General features: G+C 42.8%; 1 protein-coding gene across 3 annotated transcripts in view; it reads left to right on the top strand.

Moving 5' to 3' along the window:
- RNF17 (ring finger protein 17) overlaps positions 1-13,652 on the top strand; it is an 881,806-nt gene that overhangs the window by 466,606 nt on the left and 401,548 nt on the right. For all 3 annotated transcript variants that reach the window (XM_077483977.1, XM_077483979.1, XM_077483978.1), the window contains exon 23: positions 8,273-8,423. In XM_077483977.1, coding sequence (XP_077340103.1) covers positions 8,273-8,423 — 151 coding nt within the window. The remainder of the gene's footprint in view (positions 1-8,272; positions 8,424-13,652) is intronic.

Consider the following 13,652-nt stretch of genomic DNA (forward strand, 5'->3'; position numbering starts at 1 on the left):
TGAGGGGCGGTGCGGCTCTCGTTCTGCGATTACGTCATATGACAGGGCTCCAGAGCGGAAACTACCCGCAGGGGCACACAGAGTGGGTGTCGGGTTCAGGCCATCCATGCGCCTCAGCCGTGTCCCTGCAGCATACATGCACGGTGGAGCGGCGCTCTGGCGCATGCACATTCGCGGTCTGGCGCACGCACATGCGCACGTTTAGCGTCCCCCTGGCGGCCTATAAAATCTGCTCTGGCGCACACATCAATTGCTGGTTTGTCTTCAGCTCCTGTTACCTGAAAACCTGTTTGTGCATCTGATTACCTGTTGTGACCCGGATTGTTCTTTGACGCTGCTGCTTATCTTCTGGACTTGACCCTCGGCTTTGTTATATGGACGCCGCTTCTCTCCAGTGTTTGACCCTCTGCCTGTGACCCGGACTTGTCTCCTGCCCTGACCCACGGCCTGTGACCCAGACTTGCTTGTGTCTCCCTAAGACACCTTACCTGAGCCTGTGCCTGTATCTAGGACTGTCAGTGTTTGACCCCCAGCCGGGCGTTCCGCCCTCTACAGCTACAAGCCAGTTGCTACACAAGGTGTCCATCTCTACCAGACCTTCACGCAAGGCTTTCCCTGCCACCTGGGTTGCCTGTGCCTCTTTGTGCCATTTGCTCCCTGTATCACCTCCAGGGGGTGAACTGCGCTTAGTCGGACTTGTGATCAGCTGTTTCCCATCACAGCGGTCGCATGTAAATATGGAAGTGCCGTGAATCGGCTCTCCTCGCCTCACACTGACGGTGTGGTGAGAAGTGACGATCAGCGGCATCTCCTCTCAGAGGAGTTCTGCGTAGGTAATCAATGCACTGATCAATCAGTGCCCATAAGTGAAGCCACTCGGTGCCAACCACTGCTACCTATCAGTGCGGCTTAGTCATGCCTCCCTAAAAGTGCCACCTCATCAGTACCCATAAGTACCGCTGCATTGACGCACATCAGTGAGGGAGAAAAAATAACTTCCAAAAATGTTCTGACTGAAAGTAAGAAACTTAAAATCCCAGCAGTGATTAACCACCTCAATACAGTGCACTTACACCCCCTTCCTGCCCAGACAAATTTTCAGCTTTCAGCGCTCTTACAGTTTGAATGACAATTACTCAGTCATGCAACACTGTACCCATATGAAACTTGCGTCTTTTTTTCACACAAATAGAGCTTTCTTTTGGTGGTATTTAATCACTAGTGGGTTTTTTATTTTTTTGTGCTGTAAATAAAAAAAAAAACTTAGATTTTGTGAAAAAAATATGTTTTTTTTCTGTTTGTCATAAAATTTTGCTAATTAGTAATTTTTCTTAAATTTTGGCCAAAATGTATACTGCTACATATCTTTGGTAAAAAATAACCCAGATTAGTGTATATTTTTTTGGTCTTTGTGCAAGTTATAGAGTCTACAAACTATGGTGACAGTCACTGAAAATTGATCACATCTGATCAGGCCTTCAGTACATCAGGTGTTTCTCATTTCTTGAGACACTAAGGCTCGGTTCACACAGGGGCGACTCACATCCGACTTCAGGTCGCCCCTAGTCGCCTTAAGTCGCGCTACATGTAAAAATCAATGTAAGTGAATGAGAGCCGTCACTATGCACATTACTGAAGTCGCTCCGACTTCAGAAATGGTTCCTGTACTACTTCATGAGGAAATTGATGAGGACAAGGGCCTCTTCCCAACAACCCTGGCTGTTGGTTTTCGGGGTCTGAGGGCGGTGGGCTTATTGAAATCCGGGAGCCCCCTTTAATAAGCGGGCCCCCAGATCCAGGCCCCCCACCCTATGTGAATGAATATGGGGTACAATGTACCCCTACCCATTCACCTGTGGAAAAATTGTAAAAAAACACACAAGGGTTAAAATTGTTTATTGCACAGCTTCGGGGGTCTTCTCGCCGGACTCCTCCGCTAACTTCTGCTAGCTCTTTTACTAGCGGAGGAGCCCAGCTTTCTTCTTCGCCGCTGCCCTCTTCTTCCGACTTCGGGGGTCTTGTCCCCCCTCTTCGTTTCTTCTTGCCGGGCCACTAGCTCTTTTACAATCGGTGGACCGGTCTTCTGTCGCTGTCTTCTGTTCTTCTCTTCAGGAGCTGTTGCCTCCTCCCTGTCTCTGCTCACAATGACAGGGACACGGCGTGCGGCGACTTGTATAGGGACATCCCGGATGATGTCCCCGCCCATTATGATGTCACAGTCCCAGAGGATGCTTCTACTCTTCCCGTGTATGGCGATACCACATGTGTGAGCCTTTTACACAGCCTGGCCACATACAAAGGCCCAACATTGAAGTGGCACTTTCACGTGTTCTAGGAACATACAGTGCCTTGTGAAAGTATTCGGTCCCCTTGAACTTTTCAACCTTCTGCCACATTTTAGGCTTCAAACATAAAGATATAAAATTTAAATTTTTTGTGAAGAATTGCCAACAAGTGGGACACAATTGTGAAGTAGAACGAAATCTATTGGATATTTTAAACTTTTTTAGCAAATAAAAAACGGAAAAGTGGTGCGTGCAAAATTATTCGGCCCCTTTACTTTCAGTGCAGCAAACTCACTACAGAAGTTCAGCTAGGATCTCTGAATGATCCAATGTTTTCCTAAATGACTGATGGTGATAAATAGAATCCACCTGTGTGTAATCAAGTCTCTGTATAAATGCACCTGCTCTGTGATAGTCTCAGGGTTCTGTTGAAAGCGCAGAGAGCATCATGAAGACGAAGGACCACACCAGGCAGGTCCGTAATACTGTTGTGGAGAAGTTTAAAGCCGGATTTGGATACAAAAAGATTTCCCAAGCTTTAAACATCCCAAGGAGCACTGTGCAAGCGATCATTTTGAAATGGAAGGTGTATCAGACCACTGCAAATCTACCAAGAGCTGGCCGTCCCTCTAAACTTTCAGCTCAGTCAGCAATCAGTCGTACACGGCACAAATCTGGCCTTTATGGAAGAGTGGCAAAAAGAGAGCCATTTCTCAAAGATATCCATAAAAAGTCTTGTCTAAAGTTTGCCACAAGCCACCTGGGAGACACACCAAACATGTGGAAGAAGGTGCTCTGGTCAGATGAAACCAAAATCGAACTTTTTGCCCACAATGCAAAACGATATGTTTGGCGTAAAAGCAACACAGCTCATCACCCTCAACACACCATCCCCACTGTCAAACATGGTGGTGGCAGCATCATGGTTTGGGCCTGCTTCTCTTCAGCAGGGACAGGGAAGATTTATGCAGCCAAATACAGGACCATTCTGGATGAAAACCTGCTGGAGTCTGCAAAAGACCTGAAACTGGGACGGAGATTTATCTTCCAACAAGACAATGATTCCAAACCTACAGCAAAATCTACAAAGGAATGGTTCACAAATAAACGTATCCAGGTGTTAGAATGGCCAAGTCAAAGTCCAGAACAAGGAGAGGAAATAGATGTGGCGCTATACCGATAATATCAAATATTATTGTGAACCTCTATGTGTGGGCTCTATTGTATGTATTTCTCAGTGTGCTGGTAAATTGAGTATGGACATATATGTGCTATCATACATCCTATGCTATTTGTTAGTGAACATCACATGAGTGGGAGCACATATAATTCTCAGCGTGCTGGTTAATTTAGCACAAAAACATGTATTACATATATTTCTCAGCGTGCTGGTCAAAAAACCAAAAACACAAACACAAAAAACTCAAACAGTCAGGAAATCAAAAAATCCAAAAAACACAAGACCTTGTGACCATAATATGGGATACTTGTCTCTATACCATAACAGTGTATGGTTATTACTAAAGTGCAAGTGCAAAAAGTACCTGAAAGTAAGGATATATTATACGGTGATAACTAATAAAATAACCGTGAGCATGATATTAGTGCTCTAAAATAAAAGTGAATATCACAGTGGTGGCAAATTCTGATAGCTGATTCAATTATGATAAATAGTACTGTGTAAGATGAAAAGTTTTTTTGTAATGAATATGAGAATACCATAAAAACTTAAATGCAATAAAATACCATAAAAATTGAATAAAGATTGGAAAAAATAAAAAATGTGCAAAAAATTGCAAGTGAACTGTGAACAGTTAACGTAGTGAAGCAAGTCTCTGATAAGTGACGGAATCTTCCGTGAGTGAAGGAGGGAGGTGATGGTTTCCAATAATGTTCTTCACGTTCAGTGGCTACCTATATATTATATATTTATGCTCTCACCGGAAAGAAGACCCCATCCGGGGTGGATCAGCCTTCACAATATCAGCTATTGTGTTGCTCTCTGGCTTCCTTTAGATGTACAATTAGAGATCCCTCGTTCCTCCGTGAGTGCGGTGTGCCACGTTATATGAGGTAAAGAAGAGGCACATCCATAGTGTAATACCATTTAAACATTGCTTTTATTCCAAAAAAGATTAAAACTACTTACAAACAAAACATTTAAAATGGCGGTAGTGCATGTAGCTTTAAAAGTCCCGCTCTATTATCTCCGCCTGAGCTCGAGGTGTACATTGCCTGGCCACGCCCTACGCGTTTCGTCACACGGACGCTCCAGATGACGTCCGTGTGACGAAACGCGTAGGGCGTGGCCAGGCAACGTACACCTCGAGCTCAGGCAGAGATAATAGAGCGGGACTTTTAAAGCTACATGCACTACCGCAATTTTAAATGTTTTGTTTGTAAGTAGTTTTAATCTTTTTTGGAATAAAATCAATGTTTAAATGGTATTACACTATGGATGTGCCTCTTCTTTACCTCACATAACGTGGCACACCGCACTCACGGAGGAACGAGGGATCTCTAATTGTACATCTAAAGGAAGCCAGAGAGCAACACAATAGCTGATATTGTGAAGGCTGATCCACCCCGGATGGGGTCTTCTTTCCGGTGAGAGCATAAATATATAATATATAGGTAGTCACTGAACGTGAAGAACATTATTGGAAACCATCACCTCCCTCCTTCACTCACGGAAGATTCCGTCACTTATCAGAGACTTGCTTCACTACGTTAACTGTTCACAGTTCACTTGCAATTTTTTGCACATTTTTTATTTTTTCCAATCTTTATTCAATTTTTATGGTATTTTATTGCATTTAAGTTTTTATGGTATTCTCATATTTATTACAAAAAACTTTTCATCTTACACAGTACTATTTATCATAATTGAACCAGCTATCAGATTATGCCACCACTGTGATATTCACTTTTATTTTAGAGCACTAATATCACGCTCATGGTTATTTTATTAGTTATCACCGTATAATATATCCTTACTTTCAGGTACTTTTTGCACTTGCACTTTAGTAATAACCATACACTGTTATGGTATAGAGACAAGTATCCCATATTATGGTCACAAGGTCTTGTGTTTTTTGGATTTTTTGATTTCCTGACTGTTAAATTTTTTGTGTTTTTGGTTTTTTGACCAGCACGCTGAGAAATATATGTAATACGTGTTTTTGTGCTAAATTAACCAGCACGCTGAGAATTATATGTGCTCCCACTCATGTAATGTTCACTAACAAATAGCATAGGATGTATGATAGCACATATATGTCCATACTCAATTTACCAGCACACTGAGAAATACATACAATAGAGCCCACACATAGAGGTTCACAATAATAGTTGAAATTATCGGTATAGCGCCACATCTATTTCCTCTCCTTGTTCTAGCATCTTTCCATCCATTCGGGTGGAAATTAATAGAGGCTGCTCTTACCCTAATTCATTCCGTATTCACTAATTTATTTCGTAATTTATTTCGTATTTATTTTGATTTATTTATATTCATTCCTAAGGCTCCATAGCGCAACCTGTACCCCACTTAATTTCCAAGTCAAAGTCCAGACCTGAATCCAATCAAGAATCTGTGGAAAGAGCTGAAAACTGCTGTTCACAAACACTCTCCATCCAACCTCACTGAGCTCGAGCTGTTTTGCAAGGAAGAATGGGCAAGAATTTCAGTCTCTCGATGTGCAAAACTGATAGAGACATACCCCAAGCGACTTGCAGCTGTAATCGCAGCAAAAGGTGGCTCTACAAAGTATTAACGCAAGGGGGCCGAATAATTTTGCACGCCCCACTTTTCATTTTTTTATTCGTTAAAAAAGTTTCAAAAATCCAATAGATTTCGTTCCACTTCACAATTGTGTCCCACTTGTTGGTGATTCTTCACAAAAAATAAAAATGTTATATCTTTGTTTGAAGCCTGAAATGTGGCAAAAGGTTGAAAAGTTCAAGGGGGCCCAATACTTTCGCAAGGCACTGTAAATGACGCATCTCATTTCTCAACCACCTATTATACTTTTGAAGACCCTGGAGCACCAGGAGAATGGAATTGCCCACAAAATGACCCCATTTTGGAAAGCAAACACCCCAACGTATAATCTATGAGGCAGAATGAGTCTTTTGAAATGTTCGGTTTTTTTTTTTTCCAGAAGTTTTTGGAAAACGTGGAAAAAAATGAAAACCCATTTTTTTTTTAACACTAAATTTTCAATTTATGAGATATTTCCAACACAGCATGTATATAGCAAAAAGGACACCCCAAAACACATTCTGCTACTCTTCCCGAGTATGGCGATACTACATGTGAGTCTTTTACACAGCCTGGCCACATACAGAGGACACACATTGAAGTAGTACCTTCAAGCATTCTAGGAGCATAAATTACACATCATTTCATTCCTACGTATCACACTTTTGAAGTTCCTTGAATACCAGCCCAGTGGAATTACATAAAAAATGACCCCATTTTGGAAAGCAAACACCCCAACATATATTCTTTGAGGCATTTGCTGCAGATAGGTACTGGGGTAACTTGATGTGCTGTAGACAGGTACTCGGGTACTCTGATAGGCTGGTGAATGGGTACTTGGTTACTCTGATGGGCTGGTAACAGTTACTCAGGTACTCTGATGGGCTGGTGATAGGTACTCTGATGGGCTGTTGACAAGTACTTGGGTATTCTGATGGCCTGGTGACGGGTACTCGGGTACTCTGATGGCCTGGTGACAGGTACTCGGGCACTCTAATACGCTACAGTTAGGTACACAGGTACTCTAATGGGCTGGCAACAGGTATTTGGTACTATGAAGGGCGGTAACAGGTACTCGGTACTCATATGGACTGTAACAGATGCTCGGGTACTCTGATGGATTGTTGTGACAGGTACTCGGGTACTCTGAACTGTGACAGATAGTTTGATGTATGGCGACGGGTCCTCTTTATATCGTGGGGGCAGCAATCAGCGTGTGTTGGTGTACACTGTAGGTGGTAACGAGAATTTACCGCAATTTCCTCCTCACACACGATCTGTGTGTGAGGAGGAGAACTTCATCACGGCTGTTCACATGGTAAACAGCCATGCTCAATGGCTGTTCACCCCCCTCGGTGGCGAGCAATGTTTCCGTGACACAATGCCACCAAAGGAACAGGGATGCGCGCGCATTCTCTGTTTAAATGGCAAGCCGTTATATGACGCCCTTCCAGAACGAGAGCCACGCTGCCTGGCTGTCATATGACGGCTGCCGGGCGGCAAGCAGTTAAATACCACCATAAGAAAGCTCTATTTGTGTGAAGAAAAAGATGACAGTTAATTTGGGTAGTGTTGCATGACTGCAATTGTCATTCAAAGTGCGACAGGGCTAAAAGCTAAAAACATGGCCAGTGCAGGAAGAGGGTGAAAGTGCCCAGTATTTAGGTGGTTAAACTGAATGGCATAATAAAAGGAAAACACGAATGGCATCTGGAATTTGCATTGTGCAGTTTATTTTTCCAGAAGGTTTTGCACTCATGGGCAGAATCTAGGCGATTCTGCCCGAGATACAAAACGTCTAGGTGTGATTGCAGCCCAAGATGGCTCTTTCTAATACTCATGTTAATGACAGGTTACTAATTAATCAAATTAGTTGTAAGATGTTCTTCTAGCTCTTCCTTGTTTAGTACCACTTTTCCTTTTTTAAATTTTTATTTTTCCACTGCCCAACTTTCTTTTGAGATCTCAATCACTTTTTTTTTTTTTCTTGGAAGTTGTACATTTTCTCAGTTTAAACATTTGATACGTTTTCTGTTTTCGCTTGTGAATACATTTTGTGTTTTGAGATATTTTTACATTCTGTATTTATTTATTTACACAGCATCCCAACTTTTTTTTTTGAGTTACAGAAAAGCTGAGACGTGTAAAGTCTATCCAGTTACTGGTTATCCTATATTACATGTTCTTAGGGCCATTCTAATAATCTTTTACTGTTCAATTGTAGCTTGGAATCATCCATGTTTAGGATGTATGAGAACTCAAAACCAGAAAGCACTAACTGGCAGGTTGACATGTATGTTGCTGTACAGATGTCAAGTGAGAAAAAATGGAGACGTGGAAAGATTAAAAGCATAATATCTGAACAACTTGTAGAGGTAAGTTTTGTTTGTTTAAATATTAGTAGATCAGAATTGACTTCAGAATATGCAAACTTATATATTTTTCAGGTGGATGCAATTTTGAATCTCCCAATTTGTGACGTATTGATTAATAAAAAAACAAAATTCCCCATTAAACAATAGAAACTTGAGCACAGGTTTGAGTGCTTGTTTTTTTTTTCAGATCAGTAGAAGTTTTCAAATTTCTGATTTTCTCAATGTTTGACAGACACAGCTCTTTTTATTCTTGACCATAGGGTTTATAGTGCTACCTACAGTAGAAGGACGCTAGGAAAAAAAAAAGCACACAACATTGCATATGGGCAATCCTAGCTGGTATAAACTGTCAGCTATATTAAAGTCATTTATTTCTGCCTAGTGTTTCAGGAGTAAGGATTATGTTCCCTTCTTGGGCCTGTGGTTCCATTGTTTTTTCTTTAGCGTACATCATAGGACACAGAGCCTCAAGTATTTACTTAGTGGGTTATGGGCCTACCTTTAGGTGTTGACACTGGTATAACCAATACAGGAAGTTGACTCCCCTATATAACCCCTCCTTCCAGGCGCACGCAGTGTTTTCACCCGTGTCTAAGGTGTTGGTCATGAGTGAAGATGTGCTCTGAGGAGGTCCAGGGAGGGATCCATGCTGGATTTAAATGAACCTCCACAACCGGATCCATCCTCGCCACTGAGGCCATAGGATGGTACCTGGATCTTGATTCAAGAACGAGGTTTTGCCTGTAAGCTTCTCTCTGATAGCTGGATCCTAGGAACCAGGACTCTTTTTGGTCATGCTACATTACCTAAAGTTGTCCTGAGGGGTGCTGTACAAGGCCCAAAGGAGTGGAACCCCTATTAAAAGGGCCCCAGTCTATGAAGGTTTAAACTATGCTGCCTGCCGTGATGGGTAAAAGTTGGATCTGTCTGTTAAATCAGCAGTATCCTGCAGCTAGGACAAGGTAAGGGAAGAAGCTATGCTTTTTCCTTCAATATACCTTATATGCCTTAAAAATGTCTCCTCTATAGAGAGTAACTTACACTACCTATGTACGATGTCTTAGTGCAGCTCTGTCTCAAAATATGATATGTGTAAAAAATAAGTGCGGCGCTAAGATATCAAATGTAAATAAAACGCGATGAAGTAAACCAATAGCATATATAATTGAAAATCATATACTCTGGCATTTACCTATAAATCGTATAATTCCCAAATCGTATTTGGGAACACATGCTGATCCTCTCAGTAGCACTAACATTGTTCCATACAGTGCTTGTTTTTACATTGGGAGCATGTAAGTGCAATTCTTATGTTCCACTTTTATTAAACATTCCAAACGGAATTATGCTATGTGGCCCCTTTCTTTCCTTCCTTCTTCCTGGTGAGGTGCACTCCTCCATCCATAACGTGATAAAGTAAAACAATAGCATATATAATACCTGAAAGTCATATACTGTGGCATGTAACTAAAAATCGTATACTGTGTCATATAACATATTAGTTCAAAAAAAGTCCACAATAAAGCAAAAATGTTGAAGTGATTTCTCAGTGAAACAAAAATCCAGGTAGTGACATCCAAGGGTGATGAGTGGTTATTTAAAAGTAAAAATAGATATGTGAATAAGTGTCCAAGCAATGAAGTGACCAGAGGAATCCACCACCATAAGCAATGGCCACTTACCAGAAAGCGTGGACACACACAAGTATACACCTGGTGAGTCAAACAGGCTTCATTAGGTCAGTCTTAAGGATCCAGATTCACAGCAGCGATGGAGACTCCAGACAATCACAAGAGCATTGCATGTAGCCAATATGGGGCAAATGTGTAGAACTTTTACACAGCCTGGTCACATAGACAGGCCGAACATTAAAGTAGTACGTTCAGGCGTTCTAGGAGCATAAATGACACATCTCATTTCATTCCTACCCCTCACACTTTTGAAGGTCCTGGACCACTAGGACAGTGCTTTCCAAAATGGGGTCATTGTGGGTAATTTCAAACACCCCAACGTATATTCTATGAGACATGGGCTGCAAATAGGTACTCGGGTACTCTGATGGGCTGGAGATAGGTACTCTGATGACAGGTACTCTGATGGCCTGGTGACAGGTACTCTGTTACTCTGAGAGCTTGGTGACAGGTACTCGGGTACTCTGATGGCCTGGTGACAGGTACTCAGGTACTCATTTGGATTGTGACAGCTACTTGGGTATTAAGATGAACTGTGACAGGTACTCAGATGAACTGGGACAGGTACTCGGGTACTCAGATGGACTGTGACAGGTACCCGGGTACTCGGATGAACTGTGACAGGTACTCGGTTACTTTGATGGGCTGTGACAGGTACTCGGTTACTTTGATGGACTGTGACAGGTACTCGGGTACTTTGATGGGCTGTGACAGGTACTCGGGTACTTTGATGGGCTGTGACAGGTACTTGGGTACCCTGATGGACCATAGCAGGTACTCGGGTACCCTGATGGACCGTGGCAGGTACTCGGGTACCCTGATGGACCGTGACAGGTACTCGGGTACCCTGATGGACTGTGACAGGTACTCGGGTACCCTGATGGACCGTGACAGGTACTCGGGTACCCTGATGGACCGTGACAGGTACTCGGGTACCCTGATGGACCGTGACAGGAACTTGGGTACCCTGATGGACCGTGACAGGTACTCGGGTACTCTGGACCGTGACAGGTACTCGGGTACTCTGGACCGTGACAGGTACTCGGTTACTCTGATGGACCGTGACAGGTACTCGGGTGCTCTGATGTGCCGTGACAGGTACTCGGATACTCTGATGTGCCGTGACAGGTACTCGGATACTCTAATGTGCCGTGACAGGTACTCGGGTACTCTGATGTGCCGTGACAGGTACTCGGATACTCTAATGTGCCGTGACAGGTACTCGGGTACTCTGATGTGCCGTGACTGGTACTCGGGTACTCTGATGGACTGTGACTAACAGGTACTATGAGGGGTGGTGACGGGTCCTCTTTATGGGGGGGGGGGATCGGTGTGATTGGTGTACACTGTGGGCGGTAACGAGATGTTACCGCAATCTCCTCCTCACACACGATCGGTGTGTGAGGAGGAGATCCCGGTAACATCTCGTTACCGCGGTTTGTTTACATTTTAGTGATCGGCTGTGACAGATCACAGCCGATCACGTGGGTTAGCAGCCGGCCAATGGCTGTTTACCAGCGTTGGTGATGAGCCGTGTTCCCGGGGAACACCCCACTACCGACATGCACACGCAGTGCGCTCGCGATCGTGCGCATGCACAGTGGGGGGTGTGACCATCTGTGATCGGCCGTGATGAAGTCACGTGGTAAACGGCCATAACCAATGGCTGTTCACCCCCCTTCGGTGGCAAACAGTGTCTCCGTGACATGCTGCCACCGAAGAAACAGGGATGCGTGCGCACGATCGCGCGCATTCCCTGTTTAAACGGGAGGCCGTCATATGACGCCCTCCCACCACAATAGGTGTGCCGCCTGGCCGTCATGTGACTGCCGGCGGTCAAGAAGTAGTTAAATTTGATATCTTGCTATAAAGTTATATATTGAGGGACCCAGGCGCTACCTGTAATAAATACTATTCTAAGTAAGTCTATCCTAGAAGACTGGAAAGGCTCTAAATTAATATTATCTCATAATTATAGTAAGGGGATCAGAAATAACCCTAATCACCACTAATAGTAGAAGTGAACGAAAGGAAATAGGCAGGAAAAATGCGGGAAAACTTATAAATATAGACTGAAAATAAGTATCTGCCAGAGAATAACACTTATCAGTATTACCCCAATATTATATATTATTATATTATATATGTATATGTCCCTCAGATGGAACCAAAAAAAAAAAGGTTACGGTTAGGGTATGTGCTATACCAAAAAATATCTCACCAGTGTTAGCATATGCACAATATAAACAAATATACATATGCAAGGCCAAAAAAATATATATAAATAAAAAATTACTGAATAAAAGAATAATAAATACGTAGAAGGTCACAGGTGCAAAAGATGCAAGAAGTGCAAAAATACAATAAATGTGCAAAAAAAGTGCAAAGCAACAATAATCTCAAAGTACACAACAATCTCAAAAAATACAAAAATACCACTACATATGCTGTAGTTATCATAAACGTCCTTAAGAAAATCAAGTCCACTTGAAGTAGTTAACAAGAGGTAGTAATATATACTCTAAGTCTTCAAACGGGGGAAACTTTAAAGTGACTGGTGCTCAAACAGATAATTCAGTTGACTTCCGTGCTCACCCCCTCAGGTCCCCACTCACTGATCCCTATGCCCACAAGGGGCAAACAAGCGTGTCGATCTCATGGTGAAGGAGTTGGTCAGCCCAGAGAGACACGTCCAGAAAGAAACTTCCACCCTTTGTCGTCTTCTTCTGATGCGCAAAAGGTTCCAATAGGCTGATGGTTATAGGTCAGTATATCCTCAGGGAAATAAAAAGGTCTCATAGTGTAGTAACTCAAGGTCACAGAAACTTGAGTTCAAAAATAGGCTTTATTAATTTGCAGACCAGAATCCGGAAAAAAAAATTATAGAAATTTAAAAAAAAAACTTTCACATTTTACAGAAACATAAACCCACAAGAAGGGTGATACATATGCAGATGTATATCTCACTTTCAGTCCCGGGCTGAGATTACATCACAGAGATTAATTAAGAAATAATGCACAAATAAAAATAAAGTAAAAATAGAAACTGCACAAACCCCTCAGGATAAACAAATGCATACAACGGGGGTCATCAGTATGGCTTACCCATCCGCAGGGGTCACAGTGAAAGATCCCAAAAGTGACATCCTGGGGAGGGTCACCCACCGTTGGCGCTCCGGGGGTTAGTACTTTTCTTTCAGGGTCTATTTGCAAGGAACAAGCCGGGGAATGAGCGAAGGAACGGGCTAGGAGATGGCGTGCGTTCCAAGCTGCATTCCACTCAGCTTGCCAGACCGGAAGTGACGTGGTGTGCGTGGCTACGTCGTACACGTTTCTTCATAGGACGTCTTCAGCGACTTTTTTTTTTCAAATAACTTTTTTATTAGTTTAAAGTGAAACATTACACGTCAAACACTTCAGTTCAGCATTGGGGGAGCGAAAGAAAGGGATCAGAAAAATTACAGGGGAGAACATACCATAAAAGCATATTGGCCTACGTAATACAGCCACCTGGAGCAGGTACAAGCCAGGCCAGGTA

This window comes from Lithobates pipiens, unplaced genomic scaffold (genome assembly GCF_037356315.1).
Source record: "Lithobates pipiens isolate NorthernLeopardFrog02 unplaced genomic scaffold, aLitPip1_a1.2 Scaffold_16, whole genome shotgun sequence".
Taxonomy (NCBI): Eukaryota; Metazoa; Chordata; class Amphibia; order Anura; family Ranidae; genus Lithobates; species Lithobates pipiens.